Raw genomic sequence first — 27,604 nt, 5'->3', positions numbered from 1 at the left:
GCCCAACGAGCATATGGGGCGTTACCCCTGGAGGAGGGAGAAGTGAAGAATTATGCTTAAGTAAAGGAAGCCATTCTCCGGGCTTACGAATTGGTACCTGAGGCCTATAGACAAAAGTTTAGAAATTTAAGGAAAGGGTGGAATCAAACGTATACCGAGCTAGCCCATGAAAAGGGGGTGCTCTTGGACCGTTGGTGCACCGCAGAAAGGGTGGGCGAGGATTATGGGCGTCTCAGGGAGTTACTGTTGATTGAGGAATTTAAAAGTTGTGTTCCGGAGGAGATCCGGATGTATTTGAACGAGAGGCCGACTAGGTCCGTCGCAGAATTTGCTAGGTTCGCAGATGAATATGTCCTAACTCACAAGACAAAGGTTTCCTCGACAAAAAGTTACCCGAGTGACCGTGGGAGCGGTAGGGAAAGCACGCCGGCTAAGGGAGAAACTCAGCCGGGTGAGGATACCAGGCCAGAAACCTGGAGATTTCCTGGTTTGACCTGTTTTAATTGCGGAAAGGTGGGACATATTGCATCTAAGTGCCCCGCTCCGTGGAAGGAGCCAGAAAAAGGGAAAGCAGCTATCCCTATAGGATGTATCGCGGTCGATAGGAAAATCGGCGAGAGGGCCCCCGGTAGGAGGGGCGTGAGACGATAGGTTCCGAAGGAACCGTGTCCCTGGAGGAGGGGGGCCCACAAATTCCAGTACGGATCTGGAGAGACAGTGGAGCTGAGCTATCATTGATTAGCCGTGAAGTGCTAGAGTTCGGACCTCCGACGGGAGAGGTAGCCCTGAGGCATAGGAAAAGGGACCGAAGTGGTACCCTGGCACAGGGTCCTCCGAGATGGTGTCGGGACCAGTGGAGCTGGGGGTCCTGCCGGAGTTGCCGGGGGAAGGCGTGGATGTCCTTCTGGGGAACGACCGAGCGGGAGGGGAAATGGGCCCACCCAGCCTGCGAGGATTGAGGCCCCTCCCTCAGATCTGAAGATATACCCCGCCTGCGCGGTCACTCGCAGCAGGTGGAGAAAGACAGCTGAGAGAGAGAGGGAGAGTGCAGTCTGAATCTGGCCGACACGTTTTTACCGACTCTGTACCAGCGAGGGTTCGAGGAAGGTAAACCGGAGAGTAGGGAGGGGGGAGAGAGTAAACAGGGGGAGGCAGACCTGCCCCTAGCCAGACGAGAGTTTGTACGGGAACAGGAAAGGGACGAGGAGCTGATAGCCTTGAGAGAGCTGGTTCTTTCGAGGTTGAAACCCAGCCCGAAGGTTACTACCTGAAGGAGGGTGTGTTGATGAGGAAGTGGAGGGCCCCCCCCCCAAGGTGTCGGTCGATGAGGACTGGGCGGTGGGACACCAGATAGTAGTCCCGAAAGCGTATCGGGACGAAATTAGCTCATAAGGGACATCTGGGAATAACGAAGACAGTGGATCGGGTTCAAAGAGAGTTCTATCGGCCAAACCTGAGAAAAGAGATTACTGAATATCGTTAAAGGTGTCGTACCTGCCAAATGGTGGGTAAGCCGAACCAAGTTACCCCTAAGGCCCATCCCCGCGTGCGAGGAGCCTTTCTCCCGAATCATTGTGGATTTTGTGGGACCCCTTCCTAAAACTGCGAGGGGGCGGCAGTACATCATGACCATGATGTCAGGACCGCTGTGGTGGTGAGGGCCCTCATCAAATTCTTTACCACCGTGGGGCTGCCTGAGGAGATACAGTCGGATCAGGGGAGTACCTTCACATCTAACGCATTGGGGCAGATGATGGCCCAGCTCGGGGTCAAACAAATTCTCGCCTCCGCGTACCACCCGGAATCCCCAGGGGCGTTGGAGAGGTTCCTCATTGTCAGGAGAACGTTCGAGACTGGGATGAGGCTTTACCCCTTCTGTTATTTGCCGTCAGGGATACGGTCCGGTGCTCACTGGGGTTCAGTCCGTTTGAGCTCGTTTTCGGTCGCAGGCCCAGGGGCCCTCGAACCCTCCTGAGAGAAAACGGTCCAGCCCGACCGTTCAAGTCAGTGTGATCGACTATGTTCTGAAATTCATAAAGTACTGCGCCTTGGCAAAGGAAAACCTTAAAGAATCCCAGGAAAACTGAGCCAGTGGTGTAACCCGAGAGCGAGAGAACGAGAGTTTTATGTAGGCAACAAGGTTTTGGTCCTATTTCCCGGGAGTTACCCATCCCCTTCAGGCGAGGTTTCCAGGACCATATACAGTGCGTAAGAAAATAGACTCGCTGAATTTCGTGATTCGGCGAAAGCCGACCCAGTTAGTTCATGTGAACGTGATGAAAAGGTACCATGACACTACCCCCGCGGTGGTCGGTGCGGCCATGAAATCCGATCACAACCCGTCGGTATTCCTGGCCAATATGGAAAGTAAAAACAGGAGGTTGTTGAGCTGGAGTCTGATGCTGCAGGAATTCGATATTAAGATACAGCACATTAAGGGGAGTGATAATGTGCTAGCGGATTGTTTATCGCGATGCTGAACTAAGTGTATAACGGTATGGCTCTGTAATTAAAAGAAAAAGCTTGGGTATTGTGTTAGATTAAAAATCCTGTAAGACTCTGTACAACTCCGTTTTTAACCGCTGGTAAAAAACGTTTTTTTAGAGGGGAGGTGTTATGAAGGTACCACAGCTCTGAGGGGCCGAAGGGCGGGAGCAGCCCCCTCCTTCCGGAGAATCACAAGAGCACTATTAATTCGGGTCTCGGACCCAGGCAAATGAGAGAGAATGTAATGGTTTTGGCCATGGCTCTTAGAGACACCTGTGCTCAGGGCATGACCCTGCTATGTGACAGCTACCTCGGATATGGACACCCTCGGGCAATGTGGGGGTGGGGATTGCATCACCCTACTTGGATGGACATCTACAACTCTGCGAGTCAAGATAAAAGGGGACTGCAGAGCGCAGTGCCCCAGAGAGACACACCAGAAGGACTCGATCGCTCAACGCTCCCGTGATAGCTGGAAGCCAGTCAAAGGCCACGTGCGCTCCGTAACTTCTCTGCCCGGGGAGCTGGTGGCTGATAATACCGAGAAGGACTTCGAACTAATAACAGGGAAACAACGCTCCCCTGATTCAACGGTGTTGCTTCGTCAAAGACCCAGGCAAGTTTTGTCGTTTCTCCTCACTCTCTCTGAAACACATGAAACCCAGCGATTCCCCAAAAAGACTGAAGCCTGCAGACTTCTGAGTGACTTTTATATTTCCAACGGACAATATATTATCCCCTAGACAACAGTCGATATTATTTCTTAATGATGATTATTGCTATACCCGCACTTTAGATTGAGTTTTGCCTAAGTATATGTTCTGAGTGTTTGGATTAACCTGACTTTTGTGCCCCCCTTTATGAATAAAACCATTCGAAAATAGTGCCATCAGACTCCAACGGACCTCTCTATCTTTGCAGGTGAAATCACCTCATTCCATTCCTACTCTCACTGTCGCGTGGCACGGGCAGTAATCCTGACATTACTACCTTTGCGGTCCTTCTTCTTAACCCCCTTCCTAACTCGGTATAGTCTCCTTTCAGGAGCTCTTCCTTTTTCCTACCTATGTCATTGGTACCTCTATGTACCATGACCTCAGGCTCCTCACCCTCCCGCTTCAGGATATCTTGGACGTAAGCAGAAACATCCCAGACCCTGGCACCAGGGAGGCAAACTACCATCCGGGTTTCCTGACTGCGTCCACAGAATCGCCTGTCTGAACCCCTGACTGTAGAGTCCCCTATCACTACTGCCTTCCTCTTCCTTTCCCTACCCTTCTGAGTTACAGGGCCGGACTCTGTGCCAGAGGCACGGCCAATGTCGCTTCCCCCAGGTAGGCTGTCTCCCCCAACAGTACTCAAACAGGAGTACTTATTGTCAAGGGGGACAGCCACAGGGGTACTCTCTAGTTCCTGACTCTTCCCCTTCCTCCTCCTAACCGTGACCCACCTGCCTGCCTCCCGTGGCCCCGGTGTGACTACCTGCCTGTAACTCCTCTCTATCTACTCCTCACTCTCCCTGACCAGACGAAGGTCATCGAGCTGCAGCTCCAGTTCCCTAACTTGGTCCCTCAGGAGCTGCAGCTCGGCGCACCTGATGCAGATGTGGACATCCGGGAGGCTAGGAGACTCCAGGACCTCCCACATCCGACACCGAGAACAAGAAGCTGCCCTCACACTCATACTTCCCCTTTCCTCAAATAACAGGAAAAACTGAAACATAAACCTACCTTGCCTTGCCTGTTTCCGCCTAAGCCCATTGAGCCCAAGCCCTTAAGCCTTCACTCTGTTCCCGGCTCACCCTGCTGCCCTCAAACGACACTGCCCGCTGCATAAAGCTGTGTTCCTTTTAAATCTTCCGCGCTTCACTGCCCACCGTCACACGCCTGCGCAGTCCCGCCTCTCTTAACTCTGATGAGAAGAAGAAAAAATCAAATTGGCTCCCGCCGCACTCATGCTCCGATTCTCAGTCTTCCTTCTCCAAATTAATCACCTTGTGCTGTTAAACATTGCCTCATCTTCTCTATGTTTTCCAACCTTTAGATTGCCAAATGGAAAAGAAGCTGTTGATCTTAGATATTGACGTTGGGGTGGATGACGCCCAGGCAATGACATTGGCTCTTTCAGCTCCGAACGTTGAAATCCTGGGAATAACCTGTACTCACGGAAACACGAGCATTGAAAACGTGTGCAGGAACGTGCTGCGAGTTCTGAAATTGTGTAACAGGATGGAGGTATGTGGTGAAGAGAACTGGGGACGGTGGCTCTGTACTTAACAACAACTCTGATCAAAGAAGAAAAAATTATAACCTCTTAAAACAGGAGTTCCCAACTTGGGGTCCACGGACCCCTCGGTTAATAGTAAGGCTCTATAGCATAGAAAAGGTTGGGAACCCTTGCTCTTAAAGTAGCTCCTCCAGATACCATTTACACTCTCCTGCTTATAATTATAATGTGGTTAACCTGTGCAAGGCTAGATTTGATCAATACCATGTGTATTTGGTGTAATAAATATAATAATGGCTCATTTACCATTCCCTTCATTAACATCCACACTACTGATGCCAGGCTGACCAGCCTGAAGTTCCTTGCTCTGGTATTAGTGTTGTAGATATTGATGAGTATAGCCAGGACATGCGCTCATGGAATTTGGTAAAAGAAATTAGAGGGTTGACTATTTTCTAAATGGAGAGAAGATGCAAAAAACTGAGGTGCAAAAGGATTTGGAGGTCCCTGTGCATGATCCCCAAAAGGTTAATTTGCAAGTTGAGTCTGTGGTGAGGAAGGCAAATGCAACGTTAGCATTCGTTTCAAGAGGACTATAATATAAAAGCAAGGATGTAATGTTGAGACTTTTTCAAGCACTGGTGAGGCCTCACTTGGAGTATTGTGAGCAGTTTTGGGACCCCTTATCTTAGAAGGGATGTGCTGAAATGGGAGAAGGTTCAAAGGAAGTTCACAAATTATTCCAGGATTGAGCATCTTGTCATATGAAGAGTGTTTGATGGCTCTGGGACTGTATTCGCTGGAATTCAGAAGAATGAGGGATGACCTCATTGTAACTATCGAATGGTGAAAGACCTTGATAGAGTGGATATGGAGAGGATCTTTCCTATAGTGGAGAGTCTAAGACCAGAGGACACAGCCTCAGAAAAGAGGGGCATCTTTTTAGAACGAAGATGAGGAGGAATTTCTTTAGCCAGAGAGTGGTGAACCTGTGGGATTATTTGTCACAGGCAGCTGTGGAGGCCGAGTATTTATGTATATTTATGGCAGTGGTTGATAAATTCTTGATTTGTCAGGGCCTGAAGGGATACAGGGAGAAGGCAGGAGACTGGGGCTGAGAGGAGAATTGGATCAATTTTCCTATGTCTTATGGGATTATGGAGATGTACTTATAATAACTCTGCTGTAAGTAGTTATTTTTGAACTACTTTTTATTTAAAGAATTAGATTTTTTTTCCCCAGCAATTACTTCTCACTGCCCTTTCCTCTTGTGTAGTTGACAAAGTGAATAGAGGCCTTCCAGGTTGAAATGGCACTGGTGAAGTTTAGTGACTACTTGTGGTGGCAAATAAAACAAGGAAACAATTAAATACTTTATTAATCATATGCTTTCTGGTAAGCGACCACTGCAAACAATAACTTGCCTGTTGAAGCTGAGCTTTTGAACTGCCTGTACAACCTGGCGTGTTTGCGGTGGGGACTGTGGTCTCGAAGGTGCAGGACGGTTGCGGTGTGGTGAGTACAAACTGAATCAAGGTGGCAGGGTCCAGGCTGGAGAGCAGGGAACATGGGTGGCCAGCGTGGACTTGGAGGCAATTCGATTCAGCAGAACTGAGGTGAGGAGTGTGGAGGGAATGCAGAGTCGAGGTGGTAGGGCCTGGACCTGGGACACAGCCAAGGTTTGATTGATTTAAGTGCCCAGCCGAACTGGAAAAGTTGAGTATGGCCCAAATTGTGGTGGTCGGGCATTGACCTGAGAGCATATCAAAGTGGTGGGGCCTGGATCCAAGAGCAAGGTGATAGGATGGTTTACATACCAGGCCAGATTGAAAAGGTTAGTGTGAGGCGAGGCCCGGGCCAGTTCACCTGGTCGCACTGTGACTTTTACTCGACCCTGCACTGAACTTCAGCTTGCTGCTCCAGGAGCTTCACTCGTCTCTGCACTGAGCTTCGGCTGTGGCCTGCAACCATCATAGTGTGGACTCACTTCAGTCTGAATGCTGTTTGCTTACTTTTATTGGTTGCATAGTTTTTCTCTCTCTGCACTTTGGGTTTTCACTAGCTTCTCTTGTTTTAATGGATTCTGTTTGGTTTCTTTGCTTTGTAGCTGCCCGTAAGGAGATGAATCTCAAGGTTGTATAAAGTATACATACTTTGAACATTAATGAACTTGGTACTTTTGAAATTTGGAAGGCAGTTGTAGCAATGGGCTTGGTCCTTAACCATCTGACAAAGTGTGAAAATAGTATCACTCACCCCCTGGAGGATGAGTTCTTGACTTTTGTTGATAGGCTCACTCAGGGAAATGTTGCTGAATACCAGTCAGAGGACTAGACAGTAGCTATTTTATAAATCAGACCACATTTTACAACTCCTATTGATTACATGCCATTGAAGAAAAAAAAAATTCTCGGCACGTGTACAAGCACGATGAGGTAAAGAGCAATGAGAATCTTGCTTTTGGGGCATCATAGGCTTGCAGGTACAGACAACACACAGAATAAAAAATATCTATAAATTATAGCTAAAATTATACCATACAGACTGCAAACAGAACCTTCCCCCTAGCACCTGCCAGCTTGTACTCCTCCTCCACCCCTCTTCTTCTTAATTTGCCATTAGTCCCATTCCTTTCCAGTCCTGAAGAAGGATCCTGGCCCAGGGCGTTGACTGTTAATTCCCCTCCATAGATGCTGAGTCCTCCGGCATGCCACGTGTGTTGCTATGCAAGAAGAAAACCTTAATGCAACAAAAAAAGACAAAGTCAAAGGCAAGTCCATGGTAGTGCTAGAGATGGTCACTAGTGGTCCATTACTGAGGTAGGATTAAGATAATGCAAGTCTTCACCTGCTTGAAATTTCATTATTGTTAGTGAGTAAGGTACAGGATGCACAAGCGGTGTATCTGAATGGTCTTTCTCTATTCCCTTTAGAACAGAGATGACAAGGAAATTCTTTAGCCACAGGGTGGTAATCTATAGAATTCATTGCCATGAACAACTATGGGGGCCAAGTCATCGGGTACATTTAAAGCAGAGGTTGATGGGCTCCTAATTAGTCAGGGCATCGAAGGGTACAGGGGGAAGGAAGGAGAATGGTGTTGAAAGGGATAATAAATCATGATGGAATGGCAGAGACCTGATGGGATGAATGGCCTAATTCTGCTCCTATTTCTTATAGTCTTATGGTTGCCCATGTGTACACAGATTCCCGTCTACCGTGGGTCAGCCGCCTCTCTCCTCGGTGTAACCCATTATGATGCAGCTTACCATGGGCAGGATGGTATGGGTGATGTTCCGGACCCCAACGCTCCAGGCCTGGAACACATAAAGTCTGAACACGCAGTGAATGCCATGATACGGATAGCTAACGAACATCCCGGTCAGGTGAGCTATGCCGATAATCGGGAAAGCAAGCCTTGGTAATCAGTGATACCAAGTACAGTTACAGGTTCAAGTTCAAGTTCAACGTTAGAAACATAGAAAAACATACAGAACAATACAGACCCTTTGGCCCAGAAAGCTCTGCCGAACATGTGCCTACCTTAGAAGTACCTAGGCTTTACCCATAGCCCTCTATTTTTCTAAGCTCCATGTAGCCATCTAGAAGTCTCTTAAAAGACCCTATTGTTTCTGTCTGCACCACCGTCACTGGCAGCCCATTCCACGCATTCACCACTCTCTACGTAAAAAAACTTACCCCTGACATCTCCTCTGTACCTACTTCCAAGCACCTTAAAACTGTGCCCTCTCGTGCTAGCCTTTTCAGCCCTGGAGAAAAAGCCTCTGACTATCCACACGATCAATGCCTCTTATTATCTTATACCCCTCTATCAGGTCACCTATCATCCTCCGTCGCTCAAAGGAGAAAAGGCCGAGTTCACTCAACCTAGTCTCATAAGGCATGCTCCCCAATCCAGGCGACATCCTTGTCAATTTCCTCTGCATCCTTTCTATGGTTTTCACGTCCTTCCTGTAGTGAGGTGACCAGAAATGAGCACAGCACTCACCAGGGTCCTATATAGCTGCAACATTACCTCTTGGCTCTTAAACTCAATCTCATGGTTGATGAAGGCCAATGCACCGGATGCCTTCTTAACCACAGAGTCAACCTGCATAGCAGCTTTGAGTGTCCTAAGGACTCGGACCCCAAGATCTCTCTGATATTTCAAAATATCTCATGGAAATAAACAAATTTATAAAAATCATGTTCAAGTGGGGGAAAAATGGCTAAAAAAGTGCAAATTCTTAAGGATATTTAAAAAAATAGATGACTCCAGAATGGAGAAGCTGAAATAATCAGGAAGATAAAATTTTGTGGCTTCTTTCAAAGGTGAAAGTTCATCTTTAATATTTTGAAAGGAGATGGAAAGGGTAGAAATAGATGTTCATTGCGTTCAAAACTAGGAATAATTTGTAAAAGAGGCCATCTCAAAATTCAAGAATTCAGATCTAATTTCTTAAAGACAGTAATTGATGACAACATGAAACATGATGTATTTAAGGGGAATGGTTTGCGAACAACCACTTGTTCTTCAAAAACTCTTAAATTCTCTTGTATGTGTAGCTAAACAGAGGTCCAAGATGTCCTGAAGGTCTAATGCAGTGTATTCAACTGTCCATACCATTGCTAGGCTCAGAGTCCATCAGCACTTTATCATAAGAATGCCAACCTCAAATCAATTATTTGCTTATTTTATACATAATTGCTGAATCATGTTTTATTGCCTATTTAATTAACAATGTTTTTGAGTAATTCTTTGTTGTCTTACTTAATCTATCTCAATAGCTTTTAAATATCTCTGATGATCAGAGGCAATTTAACAGTCAGAAAGTTGTTACAGGCAGCTGTGTTTTGGGATGAATGTCCACAGTACAGTTCAAAATATCAGCAAACATGAGGATCCCGGGAGACATTTGGGAGCAGATTAGTGGAAAATGAATTGACGGATCAGAAACTCAAGTTCAGGAACACAACAGAAGCCACAGACAAATTTTGCCTTGGTTTACATGGGGAATCAGTGAATTGTATGATACCAATCGAAGCTTAGTGGCTTTGCCTTCCATGATTTATTGGGGGAAACTTACCTCTATTATCTCAGTTTGTACGTGCTTTGTCCAGAAAGCTTGCGGAGGGGTTGTCACGCTTACTGCAACAAAACTATTTGGCTTCCGGTCCAAGGAGGGAGTGATCAACTCACTGCATGCTATTTGAATGCAAACAAGCAGAAACTATTTAATTACTATTCAAGCAACAGTGAATTTGTTAAAGATTTACATGTTTACCATACTAGTGAAACGATAGTAGCCAAACATCCATTTGAAAATATCGCAGAACAATTATTTGCTAAACGTTTTTAAACTGGCATGTTCTAAATATGTAATGTATATTTCATAGTAGATACTAGAAACAAAGAAAACATAGAAAACCCACAGCACAATACAGGGCCTTCTGCCACACAGCTGTGTCGAACAGGTCCTTACCTTAGAATTACCTCGGCTTACTCATAGCCCTCTATTTTTCTAAGCTTTTTCAAGCGTCTCTGAAAAGACCCTATTATTTCCACCTCCACCACTGCCACCGGCAGCCCATTCCACGCATTCACCACTCTCTACGTAAAAAAACTTACCCCTGACATCTTCTCTGTACCTACTTCCAAGCACCTTAAAACTATGCCCTCTCATGCTAGCCATTTCAACCCTGGGAAAAAGCCTCTGACTATCTACACAATGAATGCCTCTCATCATCTTGTACACCTCTGTAAGGTTCCCTCTCACCCTTCGTTGCTCCAAGGTGAAAAGGCCGAGTTCACTCAACCCATTCTCATAAGGCATGCTCCCCAATCCAGGCAACATCCTTGTAAATCTCCTCTGCACCTCTTCTATGATTTCCACGTCCTTCCTGTAGTGAGGCGACCAGAACTGAGCACAGTACTCCAAGTGGGGTCTGACCAGGGTCCTATATAGCTGCAACATTACCTCTTGGCTCTTAAACTCAATCTCATGGTTGATGAAGGCCAATGCACCGGATGCCTTCTTAACCATAGAGTCAACTTGCATAGCAGCTTTGAGTGTCCTAAGGACTCGGATCCCAAGATCTCTCTGATATTTCAAAATATCTCATGGAGATAAACAAATTTAAAAAAATCATGTTCAAGTGGGGGAAAAATGGCTAAAAAAATGCAAATTCTTAAGGATATTTAAAAAAATAGATGACACCAGAATGGAGAAGCTGAAATAATCAGGAAGATAAATTTTTTGGCTTCTTTCAAAGGTGGAAGTTCATCTTTAATATTTTGAAAGGAGATGGAAGGGGTAGAAATAGATGTTCATTGCGTTCAAAACTAGGAATAATTTGTAAAAGAGGCCATCTCAAAATTCAAGAATTCAGATCTAATTTCTTAAAGACAGTAATTGATGACAACATGAAACATGATGTATTTAAGGGGAATGGTTTGCGAACAACCACTTGTTCTTCAAAAACTCTTAAATTCTCTTGTATGTGTAGCTAAACAGAGGTCCAAGATGTCCTGAAGGTCTAATGCAGTGTATTCAACTGTCCATACCATTGCTAGGCTCAGAGTCCATCAGCACTTTATCATAAGAATGCCAACCTCAAATCAATTATTTGCTTATTTTATACTTAATTGCTGAAATGTTTTATTGCCTATTTAATTAACAATATTTTTGAGTAATTCTTTGTTGTCTTACTTAATCTATCTCAATAGCTTTTAAATATCTCTGATGATCAGAGGCAATTTAACAGTCAGAAAGTTGTTACAGGCAGCTGTGTTTTGGGATGAATGTCCACAGTACAGTTCAAAATATCAGCAAACATGAGGATCCCAGGAGACATTTGGGAGCAGATTAGTGGAAAATGAATTGACGGATCAGAAACTCAAGTTCAGGAACACAACAGAAGCCACAGACAAATTTTGCCTTGGTTTACATGGGGAATCAGTGAATTGTATGATACCAATCGAAGCTTAGTGGTTTTGCCTTCCATGATTTATTGGGGGAAACTTACCTCTATTATCTCAGTTTGTACGTGCTTTGTCCAGAAAGCTTGCGGAGGGGTTGTCACGCTTACTGCAACAAAACTATTTGGCTTCCGGTCCAAGGAGGGAGTGATCAACTCACTGCATGCTATTTGAATGCAAACAAGCAGAAACTATTTAATTACTATTCAAGCAACAGTGAATTTGTTAAAGATTTACATGTTTACCATACCAGTGAAACGATAGTAGCCAAACATCCATTTGAAAATATCGCAGAACAATTATTTGCTAAACATTTTTAAACTGGCATGTTCTAAATATGTAATGTATATTTCATAGTAGATACTAGAAACAAAGAAAACATAGAAAACCCACAGCACAATACAGGGCCTTCTGCCACACAGCTGTGTCGAACAGGTCCTTACCTTAGAATTACCTCGGCTTACTCATAGCCCTCTATTTTTCTAAGCTTTTTCAAGCGTCTCTGAAAAGACCCTATTATTTCCACCTCCACCACTGCCACCGGCAGCCCATTCCACACATTCACCACTCTCTACGTAAAAAAACTTACCCCTGACATCTTCTCTGTACCTACTTCCAAGCACCTTAAAACTATGCCCTCTCATGCTAGCCATTTCAACCCTGGGAAAAAGCCTCTGACTATCTACACAATGAATGCCTCTCATCATCTTGTACACCTCTGTAAGGTTCCCTCTCACCCTTCGTTGCTCCAAGGTGAAAAGGCCGAGTTCACTCAACCCATTCTCATAAGGCATGCTCCCCAATCCAGGCAACATCCTTGTAAATCTCCTCTGCACCTCTTCTATGATTTCCACGTCCTTCCTGTAGTGAGGCGACCAGAACTGAGCACAGTACTCCAAGTGGGGTCTGACCAGGGTCCTATATAGCTGCAACATTACCTCTTGGCTCTTAAACTCAATCTCACGGTTGATGAAGGCCAATGCACCAGATGCCTTCTTAACCATAGAGTCAACCTGCATAGCAGCTTTGAGTGTCCTATGGACTCGGAGCCCAAGATTCCCCTGATCCTCCACACTGCCAAGAGTCTTACCATTAATGCTATATTCTGTCATCATATTTGACCTACCAAAATGAACCACCTCACACTTATCTGTGCTGAACTCCATCTGCCACTTCTCAGCCCAGTTTTGCGTCCTATCAATGTCCCGTTGTAACCTCTGACAGCCCTCCACACTATCCACACCTCCAACCTTTGTCTCATCAGCAAATTTACTAACCCATCCCTGCACTTCCTCATCCAGAGTCCCAGAACAGATCCCTGAGGCACACCACTTGTCATTGACCTTCATGCAGAATATGACTCGTCTACAGCCGTTCTTTGCCTTCTGTGGGCGAGTCAGTTCTAGATCCATAAAACCTTGGATCCTATGCTTCCTTACTTTCTCAATAAGCCTTGCATGGGGTACCTTATGAAATGCCTTGCTGAAACTCATATACACTACATCTACGGCTCTATCTTCATCAATGTGTTTAGTCACATCCTACCTTTGACAAAGCCATACTGACTATTCCTAATCATAATATGCCTCTCCAAATGTTCATAAATCCTGTCTCTCAGGATCTTCTCCATCAACTCACCAACCACTGAAGTAAGACTCACTGGCCTATAATTCCCGAAGCTATCTCTACTCCCTTTCTTGAATAAGGGAACAACATCCGCAACCCTCCAATCCTCTGGAACTTCTCTCGCCCTCGTTGATGATGCGAAAATCATCACCAGAGGCTTAGCAATCTCCTCCGTCACTTCCCATAGTAGCCTGGAGTACATCCTGTCCAGTCCCAGTGACTTATCCAAAAGCTCCAGCACATCCTCTTTCTTAATATTTACATTCTCAAGCTTTTCAGTCCACTGTAAGTCACCCCTACAATTGCCAAGATCCTTTTCTGTAGTGAATACTGAAGCAAACTATTCATTAAGTACCTCTGCTATTTCCTCTGGTTCCATACATGCTTTTCCATTGTCACACTTGATTGGTCCTATTCTCTCACGTCTTATCCTCTTGCTCTTTACATACTTGTAGAAAGCCTTGGGGTTTTCCTTAATCCTGCCCGCCAAGGCCTTCTCATAGCCCCTTCTGGCTCTCCTAATTTCATTCTTAAGCTCCTTCCTTCTAGCCTTATAATCTTCTAGATTCTTATCATTATCTAGTTTTTTGAACCTTTCGTAAGATCTTCTTTTCTTATTGGCTAGATTTACAACAGCCTTTGTGCACCACAGATCTTGTACTCTACCATCCTTTACATGTCTCATCGGAATGTACCTACTCAGAACACCACACAAATATCCCCTGGACTTTTGCCACATTTCTTCTGTATGTTTCCCTGAGAACATCTGTTTCCAATTTATGCTGCCAAGTTCCTGCCTGATAGCCTCACAGTTCCCCTTATTGCAATTAAACGTTTCCCTAACTTGTCTGTTCCTATCCCTCTCCAATTATTTGTCATTCAGCCGTACACAGCTAAATGAAACAGCTTTCCTCTGGAGCCAATGTGTAAAACACAGTATATACATTCACACACAGCACATGCAGTCACAAAATAATAGTTGCATAAATCCCTGGTGGCATGGCCTGAAGATTTGATGGTGCATGGGATGTTGTTCTGGAGCCATGTTTCTGTAGGAACAAGGATGCAGCAGTTCCTCATCTCCCGCAGTTGCAGACGAAGACAATCCAGCTTGTCTTCCATGCAGCAAGCACTAGAGATCAGCACTAATGAAAGAGTTGACCTGCGGAAACAAGTTCTCCCCAAGCTACAAACACCCCGACCTTTTGTATGTACACCTCATACATACGTACAGATGTTTGGGAGATGGGCAGGATGGATTTGATGGCTGCTGTCTAAGTCCAAGCATCTTCTGCAGGTGTGAACAAAATATTTCCACTTGCCTTACCTTGACAAGAGCCACAACAGTGGGCTGGGTTAAGCTAAGCAAAGGTGGGAGTGCTGAGCAGGTTCACTTGTTCAATCTTGGGCTTAGTGAAGCCAGCAAATGGAAGAGAGTGACTGAGAGAATCTATACATAGTGATGCTTCTGTTTATGGCCACCACAAACTCATTATAGCCATACTTCTTTAGGAAAAAAAAATTCCGAAACTAGAGGTGAGCTGACAAGATGCAGGTAAATTATTGTTTTGATACTGGAGTTATATTTAACAACAGATTTTTGCATTAACTGAGTAGATTAAATTGTGACAAATAATAATGGTTGTTAAGGTGCTGCAATATGTTGGAAATGTTTTCAAATATTCTGGCAGATTTTTATTCCAATGGTAAATTCATTCTCCATAAAAGGATAGAAACAATACATATTTAGCTGCTACAACACTATTTCACTTCAGCAGAATACAGGGTTCTTGGCAATGTAGAGGAGCAGAGAGATCTTCGGCCCACATAGTGTGTAGGCCCTCACTGGTTGGGGTTTTGGGTTTAAGAGCCATGAGGTAATGTTGTAGCTCTATGAAAACCTGGTTTAGACCATACTTGGAATAAATAGTGTGTTCAGGTCTGGTTGCCTCATTACGGGAAGGCTGTGGAAGCTTTAGGGAGTGTGCAGTGAGATTTAACCAGGATGCTGAATGGATTGGAGAGCATGTTATTAGATAGGTTGAGTGAACTAGTGATTTTCTCTTTGTAACCAAGGAGAATGAGAGATGACTTCACAGAGATGTAAAAATGATAAGAGGTGTAGATCGAATGAACAGCCAGAGAATTTTCCTAGAGTGGAAATGGCTAATACAAGGGGGCATAATTTTAAGGTGCTTAAAGGAGTATAGGGGATGTCAGAGGTACTTTTTTTTTTTACACGGAGATTGGCTGGTGTATGGAATATGCTGGTAGAGGCAGGTAATTAGAGCCATCTAAGAGACTCTTTGTTAGGCACACGGGTGATAGATAAAAGGGAGAATATGTGGGAGGGAAGGGTTAGATTGACCTTAGAGTAGGCTATAATGTTGGCACAATATCATCAGCTGAAGGTCCTGTACTGTGCTATAATGTTCTTATGTTCTTCCCTTCTTGTAGGTCAGTCTTGTTGCTGTTGGACCCCTGACCAACGTTGCCCTGGCTGCCAAAATGGATCCCACTTTTCCCACAAAGCTGAAGAGTTTGCACATCATGGGGGGAAACATGGAAGGTATGTCGTGTAGCCTGATTACTGCTCTCTCTGAGGGAACACTGACTTAAATCAACTGCTCACCTTCCAACTGGAACATTACAGCTTTCTGCATTCAGCAACTTCAGACAACAAGCACTTTCAACATTCTCACTTCAGACCCCATTAACATTCCTAGAATATTGAACACAGAAGACTGCAGCATAGTACATGCCCTTTGGCCCATAGTGTGGTGCCAACCTGTTAACCTACTCTAAGACCAATTTAACCTTTCCCACCTACATAACCCTCCATTTTCGTATTATCCATGCACCTATCTCAGAGCTTCTCAAATACCCCTAAAATATCTGCCTGTACCACCACCTCTGGCAGGGCGTTTGAAGCAACCTATGTAAAGAAGTCAGCTGGTGGCACAGTGACATCAGCGCCAGACTCCGGAACAGAGGTTCCAGGGCTGGAATCCATTCGGGCCATTCCCGAGTACGCTTTCCATCCATGCCAGGTTGAGTGTTGAGCTCGCAACTCGACCTCGTAAAAATGAAGAAAAATACTGTGAAGTGTCTGTGTGAGGAGTGGCGCGCCACACAGTCTTTTGTTCCGCGCCTTGTAAGGCATGAAGGCGCCCGACGCCGGCCTCTCATCATCACCATCATCATGTGTAAAGAACTTAATTCTGACGTCCCCCTTTTACTCTCCACTAATCACCTTTAAATCATGCCACTTCTATTCACCATATTTGCCCTGGGAAAAAAGTCTTGGTTATCCACTCCATCTATGCCTCATCATTTTATACACCTCTATCAAGTCATCTCTCATCCTCCTCTGCTCCAAAGAAAAAAACCCCTAGCTCATACAACCTATCTCCATAAAGACATGCTTTCTAGTCCAGGTACATCCTGGTAAATCTCGTCTGCGCCCTTTCTAAAGCTTCCACACCCTTGTGACTAGAACCAAGCACAATATTCCAAGTGGTCTAACCAGGATTTGATAGAGTTGCAACATTATCTTATAGCTCTTGTGCGGTGTGTTGGCCTTCATATCAACCCTATCAACTTGCATAGCAACTCTGAGGGATCTATGGATATGGACCCCAGGATCACTGTTCCTACACCCTGCCAAAAATCCTGCCATTTACCCTGTATTTTGCCTTCAAATTTGATTTTATGTTTGCTTTATGGACAGCTTCTTCCCTTCTGCCATCAGATTTCTGAACCCATGAAAACGAGCTCACTGTTCCTCTTTTGCACTGTTTATTTTATTTTATCTTATGGTAACTTTTCATATTTTGCACTGCACTGTTGCCTCAAAACAACAAATCTCACAGCATAAATCAGTAATAATAAACCTGAATCTGATGTGACTTGCCTCCTGAAGCACCAAAGTCTCTCCCCCATCAATAAGGCACATATCCTGAGCAGGAGACAATATTTTCCACTTGTTTGGATGAATACAGCACCAACAACTTTTGAAAAGCTCAATATCATGCAGGAAAATTCCAGTTGATTGGCCTATGTTGACCAGACTAAACTTTCACTCCACTACTGCAGTTTTACACCTTTTGCACAACAGATTGCAACTATTTCCCCAGGCAATCTCAAAGGCACAGTGCCCATAAAAATATTAACCCGCTTGAAAATGTTCATGTTTTATTCTGTTTACAACATTGAATCATGTGGACTTAATTTGGCTTTTTGACACTGATCAACAGGAAAAGTCTCTTTCATGTCAAAGTGAAAACTGATCTTTACAAAGTGATCTAAAGTAATTACAAATATAAAACACAAAATAATTGATCGAATAATTACTCACCCCTTCCAGTCAGTATTTAGTAAATGCACCTTTGGCAGCAATTATAGGCTTGAGTCTGTGTGGATAGGTCTCTGTCAGCTTTGGACATCAGGACACTGCAAATTTTCCCTTTTCTTTACAAAACTGCTCAAGCTCTGTCAGATTGTATGGGAGTCATGTGTGAACAGCCCTTTTCAAGTCCAGCCACAAGTTCTCAATTGGATTGAGGTCTGGACTCTGACTTGGCCACTTCAGGACTCCTTTGTTGTTTTTAAGCCATTCCTATGTAGATTTACCATAGAACACTACAGCACAGTACAGGCCCTTCAGTCCTCCATGTTGTGCGGACCCATATAATCCTTAAAAAGAAGTACTAAACCCACACTACCTCATTTTTTTTCATCCATGTGCCTGTCCAAGAGGCTCTTAAATACCCCTAATGTTTTAGCCTCCACCACCATCCCTGGCAAGTCATTCCAGGCACTCATAACCCTCTGTGTAAAAAAACTTACCCCTGATGTCTCCCCTAAACTTCCCTCCCTTAATTTTGTACATATACCCTCTGGTGTTTGCTATTGGTGCCCTGGGAAACAGATACTGACTATCCACCCTATCTATGCCTCTCATAATCTTGTAGACCTCTATCAAGTCCCCTCTCATTCTTCTATGCTCCAAAGAGAAAAGTCCCAGCTCTGCTAACCTTGTTTCATATGACTTGTACTCCAATCAAGGCAACATCCTGGTAAATCTCCTCTGCACCCTCTCCATAGCTTCCACATCCTTCCTATAATGAGGTGACCAGAATTAAACAAGTGTGGTCTCACCAGAGATTTATAGAGTTGCAACATGACCTCTCTACTCTTGAACTCAATCCCCCTGTTAATGAAGCCTAGCATCTCATAGGCCTTATTAACTACCCTATCAACCTGTGCAGTGACCTTGAGGGATGTATGGATTTGAACCCCAAGGTCCCCTTGTTCATCCACACTCTTAAGTAACTGACCATTAATCCACTTTGGCATTAGTTTTGGCTTATGCTTGGAGTCATCCTGCTGGAAAATAGATCTTCTCCCAAGTCACAGTTCGCTTGCAGGCTGATCGAGTTTTCCGCTAGGATTTCCCTGTAATTTGCTGCATTCATTTTATCCTCCACCTTCACAAGCCTTCCAGGGCCTGCTGCAGTGAAGCGTCCCCACAGCGTGAAACAGCCAACACCGTGCTTCATGTAGGGATGGAGTGAAGTGTTTGGCTTCTGCCAAACATAGTGGCGCCTGATGGCAAAAACTCAATTTTAGTTTCATCAGACTATAGAACCTTCTTCCAGCTGACTTCAAAGTCTCCCACATGCCTTCTGGCAAACTCTAGCTGAGATTTCATGTGCATTTTTTTCAACAGTGGCTTTCTCTTTGCCACTTTCCCATAAATCTGTAACTGGTGAAGCACCTGGGCAACAGTTGTTGTTTGTGCAGTCTCTCCCATCTCAGTGGCTGAAACGGGAGAGACTTTTAACTCCTCCATATTTGTCATAAGTCCCTTGGTGGCCTCCCTCACTAGTCCCCTTCTTGCACAGTCACTCAGTTTTTGAGGACAGCCTACTCTAGGCAGATTTACAGCTGTGCCATATTCTTTCCATTTCTTGATGATTGACTTAACTGTGCTCCAAGAGATACTCTTGGAAATTTTCTTGTAGCCATTTCCTGACTTCTGCATTTCAATAACCTTTTCACCTCAAAGCCATCAATTCTGTCATCCAGGTCATTGACATAGAACGTAAAAAGAAGTGGCCCCAAGAGATTCCTTTAGAGCACCACCAGTCATCATCAGTCAACCAGAAAAGTTTCCCTTTATTCCCACGTTTTGCCTCTTGCCAATCAGCAATGCTTTATCCATGGTAATATCTTTCCTGTGATACCATGGTCTCTTAACTTGTAAAGCAGCCTCATGTGTGGCTCCTTGTCAAAGGCCTCTGAAAGTCCCAAGTACACAACATCCACTGATTCTCCTTTGTCTGTCCTGCTTGTTACTTCTTCAAAGAATTCCACCAGGTTTGTCAGGCAAGATTTTCCCTAAAGGAAAACATGCTGACTATGGCCTGTTTTAACATGTGCCTCCAAGTACCCTGAAACCCCATCCTTAGCAATTGACTCCAACATCTTCCCAACCACTGAGGTCAGACTAGCTTTCTTCTGCTTGTCCTCCTCCTTGACGAGGGAGTGACATTTGCAATTTTACATTCCTCCGGAACCATGCCACCAATTGATTCGTAAAAGATCGTTACAAATGCCCCCACAATCTCTTCAGCCACTTCTTCGGAATCTGGGATATACACCATCTGGTCCAGGTGATGTATCTACCTTCAGATCTTTCAGTTTCTCAAGAACCATCTCCCTAATAACTTCACACACTTCTGCCCCTGACACTTGTGACAGCTGCATATTGCTAGTGTCTTATGCAGTGAAGACTGATGCAAAATATTATTCATTTCATCTACTATTTCCTTGTCCACCATTACTAACCTCTCCAGGATTATTTTCCAGTGGTCTGATATCTACTGTCACCTATCTTTTACACTTCATATACTTGAAGAAACTTTTGGTATCCTCTTTAATATTATTGGCTAGCTTACCTTTGTATTCAATCTTTTCCTTCTTTATGAATTTTTTACTTACCTTCTGTAAAAGCTCCCACTACTGTTGGCTCTATTATATGCCCTCTCCTTGGCTTTTATGTTGGCTTTGACTTCTCTTGTCATCCAAGGTTGTATATTCCTGCCTTTAGAATACTTCTTCCTCTTTGGGATGTATACATTCTGTGCTTCCAAGTTGTTCCCAGAAGTACCAGCCACAGCTGGTCATCCCTGCTGGTGTTTCTTTTCAATCAGTTTTGGCCAACTCCTCTCTCATGCCTCTGTAGTTCTCTTTACTACACTGTAATACTGATACATCTGACCTTGGTTTCTCCTTCTCAAATTGCAGGGTGAATTCAATCATATTATGATCATTTGCCCCTTAGGGTTTCTTTACCTTCAGTGCTCTAATGAATTCCAGTTCATTACACAATACACAATCCAGAATAGCTGAAACCCTAGTGGGCTCAACCACAAGCTGCTCTAAAAAGTCATCTCATAGGCATTCTGGAAATTCCAGCACCAATCTGATTTTCCCAATCTACCTGCATATTAAAACTCTCCCATGACTATTGTAACATTGTCTTTTTGGCATGCATTTTCTATCTCATGTTGTAATTTGTACACCACATCTTTACTACTGTTTTGGGGTCTGTATATAATTCCCAACAAGTCTTTTTACCCTTGCATTTCCTTAGCCCTGCCCACAATTCAACACCTGATCCAATGTCACCTCCTTCTAGTGATTCGATTTCATTTTTTTACCAACAGAGCCACTCCATCCCCTCTGCCTACCTGCCTGTCCATTTGATACAACATATACCTTTGGACAATGAGCTCCCCGCTGTAATCTTCTTTCAGTCAGAAATCTAGTGATACCCACAATGCCAATCTGTAACTGTGCTACAAGTTCATTTACCTTATTCTGAATACTGCATGCATTCAAACATAACACCTTAAGTCCTGTATTGCTCACCCTTTTCAATTTTGTCCACCTTTTACGTTGTAACTCATCCTGCTGACTGCAATTTTGCCCTATTGTCAGCCTCTCTTTACTAGCACTCTCTCTACATAATGTCTCTGTTTGTAATCCAACCACCTTATCCTCAAGCCTATTATTGCCAAGTTAGTTTAAATCCTCCTGAACAGCTCTAGCAACCCTGTCTGCAAGGATATTTACCCCCCTCGGGTTCAGGTGTAACCCATCCCTTTTGTACTGACCGTACCTTCCCCAGAAGAGAGGCATCCGTCTGGGCCAGATGCTGTCCACGTGTTCACTCTCCTGGCCTCTGAAACTGAAATCAACGAATCATCAGTGGCGGGAGGAGTTGATAAAGGCCCTTCTTTGTGGCTTAGTTGTTGGAGAAGGACAGCCAACTTTGCCAGATCCTGAAAATTGATTTTAAAAAATCAATAATGGTGTGTTATGTCAATAATTTATATTTAAGTATGAATTCTATTGCTTTATTTTCAGCCAAAGGGAACATGAATGTCTGCAGTGAGTTTAACTTTAACTCAGATGCAGAGGCAGCCTCTATTGTCCTGAGCCACTTTACTTGTCCCACTTACATTGCGACCTGGGAATACTGCCTTCGCCACGTCCTGCCCTGGGTGAGTTGCTGTGGCATTTGGGGCAGGGAAGCTTACTGCTTGTGTTTTCCAGAGGCAAGGTTACTGACCCAGGGACTGAGTTAGAAGCTCGCCGTGACTGCAAGCAAGTTTGATTCAGGTTCACAATCAGATTTATTTATCACATGCTTCATGCACTTGACAGATTAGAAGAATGGGCCAGAAAGTGGCAAATGAAATACAATGTTGGAAAATGCACGGTCATGCACTTACATAGTAGAAATAAATGTGCGGACTATTTTCTAAATGGAGTGAACATCCAAAAATCTGAGATACAAAGTGACTTGGGAGCCCTTGTGCAGAACACTTTAATGGTTAACTTATAGATAGAGTCAGTGGTGAGGAAGGCATATGCAATGTTAGCATTCTAGAACACGAGAGCAGGGATATGATGCTGGGGCTTTATAAGGCAATGGTGAGGCCTCAGCTTGAGTATTGTGAACAGTTGGGCTCCTCATCTTAGAAAAGATGTGCTGGCATTGGAGAGGGTTCACAAGGATGATTCCAGGAATGAAAGGTTATCATATGAGGAACATTTAAAGGCTCTGAGTCTGTACTCACTGGAATTTTGAAAGATGAGAGGGGATCTCTTTGAAACCTTTCCAACGTTGAAAAGCCTGGACAGAGTAGATGTAGAAAGGATGTTTCCCATGGTGGGGAGCCTAGGACAAGAGAGCACAGTCTTAGGATAGAGGAGAGTCCACTTAAAACAGATGTGGAGAATTTTTTCTTCCAGATGGTGGTGAATTTGTGAAACTTGTTACCACAGGCAGCTGTAGAGGCTAGGTTGTTGGGTGTATTTAAGGCAGAGCTAGATAGGCTCTTGATTGGACATGGCATCAAGGTTAGGGGCAAGAAGGCTGGGAGTGGAGCTGAGGAGTGGGGGAAAGGATTAGGCATGATTGAATGGCAGAACAGACTTGATGGGCCAAATGGCCTAATTCTGCTCCTATGTCTTATGTCTTACAAAAGCATACTCTTCATGTCCATTCTGTCTAGGCCTTTCAATATTTGAGAGATTTCAATGACATTCCCACCTCATTCTTCTAAGCTCCAGCAAGTTCAGTTCTAGGGCCATCAAATGCTCCTCACTCCTCATACATTAATGAAGATGGATGTCAAGAAGAACAAAGGCAGCTGGCCCATGAAAACACAATTTCTCCTCTAAGTCACACATCATCCTAATTCCGTAATATGTTGCAAGAGTCTAAACCCTGAAACACCCTGTCTACATGAATATAGAAGTACCTTCTTCAAGAGGAAGCCAGCTGGTGGCCTAGTGGCATCAGCACCGGACTTCGGAGTGAAGGCTCCCAAGTTTGAATCCAGCCGGCTTTCCATCCATGCTGGGTTTAGCGTTGAGCCAGCAACCCGGCCTCGTAAACACAAGAAAGCCTGCTAAAAAAAACACCATCACGACGGTGTCCCGATGGCTCCACCTGGAGTTAGGGCAGAATCTCAATAGGCATGTGGAAGAAAAATTATGAGCAAGCTGTCACAACATGATAGGTTGTGTGTTATACGATATGGAAGCTTCAGGGAAGGGAACATAGGAGATTATGAAGTAAAGGAAGTCAAGTCATCACTTTTATTGTCATTTTGACCATAACTGCTGGTACAGTACCTGGTAAAAATGAGACAACATTTATCAGGACCATGGTGTTACATGACACAGTACAAAAACTACACTGAAATATGTAAAAAATAACACAGAGAAAAAAAGCACACAACAACTAATGTCAATGTCTTATGAGGAAAGGCTGAGTGAGCTAGAGTGAAGGAGGATGAAAGGTGACTTGATAGAGTACAAGATGATGAGAGGCATAGATCATGTGGATAGACAGAATTTTTCCCAGGGCAGAAATGGCTAATACAAGGGGGCATAATTTTAAGGTGATTGGAGGGAAGTATAGCAAGGATGTCAGAGGGAATTTTTTTTTTGCATAGAGAGTGGTAGATGTATGGAATGCCCTGATGTTAGGGGCAGATACGTAAGAGGCATGAATGATAGAAACATGGAGTGCTATGTAGGAAGGAAGGGTTGGATTGATATTAAAAGATCAGCACAACATCACGGGCTGAAGGTTATGTACTGCGCTGTACGTTCTACATTCTACGTTTTCATTAACTGCAGGACTTCTATGAAAAGCTGATGAATCAAGATGGTAAAAAGGCTCAGTTCCTGAAGAAGATATTTGAGCATACCGTAAAATTTAGCAAAAGTGATGAAGGAAGCAAGCAACTTTATTTTGGAAGTGGCTTTTTGTCCTGTGATTCCTATGCAATGGCTGCCGTGATCGATGATTCGGTGGTGACAGAAAGCATTCAGTACGGGGTTACGGTGGAATTGAACGGATCACTGACCAGAGGCATGATGGTTGTGGATACTCTCGATGCCCTGAAGCTTAAACACAAGGCTGTCATCTTTCTGAAATGTGATATGGAAAAGTATAAGCAGATGCTGATGAACGCACTGAAATAAGGTGGAATGTATCTCAAACCAAAGTAGAGAAAGCTAGCATTTACAAGTAATTATGTTGACAAATGTTGACTTTTGATTTATTATAGCATTAATGGTGTGTTGATAACTCAAAAGTTTGAGTGAAATTGCTGGCTTATTCAACGCTTACAAGAATTAAAATAAAAGATTGAGTAGTTGTTGTGGAGATTTGATCACCTTCTGCAAAAGAGAAATATTTGTGCAGAACTTACCTGAGGAAGCTGTGGGTAAAATGGAATAGAGATGACATTCTTGTCACATACATTCCCCACATCTCACTGCTGTCTCTGAAAACAAAGCCTGCATTTAATCATTTTGTTACCTCCACTGTTAACCCTTCCAATACCACACTGGCTGCCATCCTGACTCCTGTCACCATTAACTTAAGTAAGAAGCAGAATCAGGTCTGTAATCACTGAATAGGTCATGAAATCTGTTGTTTCGCAGTAGCAGTACAGTGCAAAACATAAAAATTTCTACAAGTTACAAAAGTTAATAAATAATGCAAAAAAGAAATAGTGAGTAGTGTCCATGGGTTCATGGCTGGTTCAGATATCTGATGGTAGAGAGGAAGAAGCTGTACCTAAAACACTGTGTGTGGGTCTTCAGGCTTCTGTACTTTTTTCCCAATGGTAGTAATGAGAAGAGGGTGTACCCCGGATTGTGAGGGTCCTACTTGAGGCACCACCTGTTGAAGATGTCCTCACTGGTGGGGAGGTTTGTGCCCATGATGGAGCTGGCAGGATCTTCTTCTGATCCTGTCCATCATAACACGCTATGATGGGACCAGTCAGAATGTTGTCCACTGTACATCTGTACACCAAGTTTTTGGTGACATACCAAATCTCCTCAAACTCCTAATGAATTAGAGGTGCCAGTGTGCCTTCTTTGTGACTGCATCCAAGTGTGGGTGCCAGGATAGATCCTCTGAGAAGTTAATGCCCAGGAACTTGAAGCTGCTCACCCTTTCCATTGTTGACCCCTTGATGAGGATTGGTGTGTGTTCCTCTGACTTCCCTTTTCTGATGTCCACAGTCAATTCCTTAGATGTACTGATATTGAATGTGAGGTTGTTTTTGCGACACCACTTTGCCTCACTCCTGTGCACCTCCTCATCACCATCTGAAATTCTGCCTACGTTGGTGACATCAGCAAATTTATAGTTGGTATATGAGCTATGCCAAGTCACACAGTCATGAGTGTAGAGAGAGTAGAGCTGTTCGCTAAGCATGCAACATCTCCTTGACTGTCGGCAAGGAGATGTTATCAACGATCTGCATTGAATGTGGTCTTCTGATGAGGAAGCTGAGGATCCAGGTGCCATGGGAGGTACTGGGGCCTCTCCCTGCCAAATGCTTCTTTTGAAGCAACTTCCTGCCAAATGTTGTCTCCCTATCAGCTTGTGGTTACTGGTACATCAGCTCTTCAGTTTCAGTACCTTTATCTACATGTCCTTCCCTCACTCACCGCCTTCGAGGCTGCAATATTCTCCACCTTGGTCACCTGCACCGCCCCGCAAACTGTTGCAGCACAGTGAGGCCCATGCACTCTAGAGGTCCCTTCCTAAACCCCTCCACTCACTCACTCTCCTTCCTCCCTTGCTGGGATATTAATGTCCATCTTATACCCTGTGTGGCCAGTACTTTCTTCATGTTATAAAGGACACATATCACTGTCATTAAGATGATTAATCAGCTCAAGGTACATATTGTTTTGAGCAGAGATTTCAATTTCAAAATCATGCTATTAAATCTCCACAAGAAGACCAATATTGGGAAATAACCTGCATTTATGCTGATAATGGGAAACTATAACCTATAAAAATAGACTTTGCTTTTACTGAAGGTGATGCATTCTACTGAACTCATATTGTAACTGGCACAGAAATACTTTCTAAATCCAAAGAAAATAAATGTAGCATGGAACTAAACTGCTTTTTGTATATTTATTTTCCTCCCGCTGGAGAAAAGAAGATGAGTCGGAGTTAGAGGGTAGGGTGGGGGGGGGGGGAGGAAGAAACACAAGGTTTCTTTTTTTTCTCCATTCCTGACGAAGGGTCTCAGCCCAAAACATCGACAGTGCTCTTTTCCATAGATGCTGCCTGGCCTGCTGAGTTCCTCCAGTATTTTATGTGTGTGGTTCTGAGTTTTTTTACTTTGATAATAAGTAAGGAGCTTTGAACATTTTTAAACAATCTTCTTCATTATTAGCTTGTACCTTTTTGCCGGCCTGCACTGCAGATTTACACTTTATTCTGTATTCTGTTAGTATTTACCTGGTCTTACCCCAATGATCCATGAGCAGAATTAGGCCATTTGGCCCATCAAGTTGCTCTGCCATTTCCCTCTCAGCACAAACCCTCTGCCTTCTCCCCATATCCCTTCATGCCCTGACTGATCTGGAATCTATCAACTTCTGCTTTAAATACGCCCAATGATTTGTCCTGCACTGCCGCCTGTGGCAATGAATTCCACAGATTCACCAATCTCTGGCTAAAGAAATTCTTTCTCATCTCTTGTTCTAAATGGATTTCCCTCTTTTCTGAAGCTGTGTCCTTTGGTCTTAGACTAAATAGGAAATATTCTCCCCACATCCACTCTATCGAGGCCTTTCAGCATTCAATAGCTTTCAATGAGATCCCCTCACATTCTTCTGAATTCAGTGAGTACAGGCCCAGAGCCATCAAACACTTCTCATATGATAAGGCTTTCAACTCCAGAATAATTTTTGTGAATCTCCTTTGAAACCTATCCTATGATAGCACATCCTTTCTTAGACCATGTGTTGTGTTGTATGACATGGCTAGTCATGGTCTATTGACCGTGATTGCTCTTGGCAAATTTTCTACAGAAGTGGTTTGCCATTGCCTTCTTCCAAGCAGTGCCTTTACAAGATGCATTTCCCCAGCTTTTATCAATAGTCTTCAGAGATTGCCTGACTGATGTCAACGGTCATATAACCAGGACTTATGATATGCACCAACTGTTCATGTAACCATCCACTGCCTGCTCCCATGGCTTCACATGATCTCTTATATATCATTGTAATCCACTTATTAAAATTAATTCCAAAGTCGAATTTCTCTAAAACATTAATAAGTATTTCCATTCAACTCTGTCAAATGCCTTTTCAGCATCAAGAGAAATGACACATTGCGGAGCCTTAGAAAAGGATGCTAAGCAGGTGCTACACTCAC

General features: G+C 44.0%; 1 protein-coding gene and 1 long non-coding RNA gene across 8 annotated transcripts; one reads left to right on the top strand and one right to left on the bottom strand.

Annotated features, from left to right (window-relative positions):
* Positions 1 to 803: 803 nt before the first annotated feature.
* Positions 804 to 26,328, top strand: LOC132391110 (nucleoside hydrolase-like). Of its 7 annotated transcripts, none has more exons than XM_059963884.1 (7): positions 824 to 841; positions 2,605 to 3,103; positions 4,531 to 4,721; positions 7,919 to 8,098; positions 15,775 to 15,886; positions 21,754 to 21,890; positions 24,043 to 26,328. In XM_059963884.1, the coding sequence occupies exons 3-7, from the start codon at positions 4,539 to 4,541 to the stop codon at positions 24,388 to 24,390; spliced, it is 960 nt and encodes a 319-aa protein (XP_059819867.1). In that variant the 5' UTR covers positions 824 to 841; positions 2,605 to 3,103; positions 4,531 to 4,538; the 3' UTR covers positions 24,391 to 26,328. The 7 variants fall into 7 exon arrangements, with proteins under 7 accessions (XP_059819869.1, XP_059819867.1, XP_059819868.1 ...); XM_059963883.1 differs by lacking the exon at positions 824 to 841 and adding an exon at positions 1,032 to 1,107; XM_059963886.1 differs by lacking the exon at positions 2,605 to 3,103 and having other exon boundaries at positions 804 to 841.
* On the bottom strand, positions 7,316 to 21,739 carry LOC132391111 (uncharacterized). The gene is made up of 4 exons (XR_009511089.1): positions 20,323 to 21,739; positions 11,739 to 11,857; positions 9,800 to 9,918; positions 7,316 to 7,452 (listed from the first exon to the last, which is right to left on the bottom strand). It is a non-coding gene; the product is annotated as an uncharacterized LOC132391111 (long non-coding RNA).
* Positions 26,329 to 27,604: the final 1,276 nt, after the last annotated feature.

The sequence above is a fragment of the Hypanus sabinus genome, chromosome 3 (assembly GCF_030144855.1).
Source record: "Hypanus sabinus isolate sHypSab1 chromosome 3, sHypSab1.hap1, whole genome shotgun sequence".
Classification (NCBI taxonomy): Eukaryota; Metazoa; Chordata; class Chondrichthyes; order Myliobatiformes; family Dasyatidae; genus Hypanus; species Hypanus sabinus.
The sequence above is the reverse complement of the archived record's forward strand: the minus strand, read 5'-3'. Positions and strand labels throughout refer to the sequence as shown.

Bases quoted from the DNA above. Each gene is read 5' to 3' on its own strand.
- LOC132391110 (XM_059963886.1), top strand. From the start codon at position 4,539: ATGGAAAAGAAGCTGTTGATCTTAGATATTGACGTTGGGGTGGATGAC. The intron at 8,099-15,774 runs GTGAGCTATGCC...CCCTTCTTGTAG, and splicing joins CTAACGAACATCCCGGTCAG to GTCAGTCTTGTTGCTGTTGG. The intron at 15,887-21,753 runs GTATGTCGTGTA...CTTTATTTTCAG, and splicing joins CATGGGGGGAAACATGGAAG to CCAAAGGGAACATGAATGTC.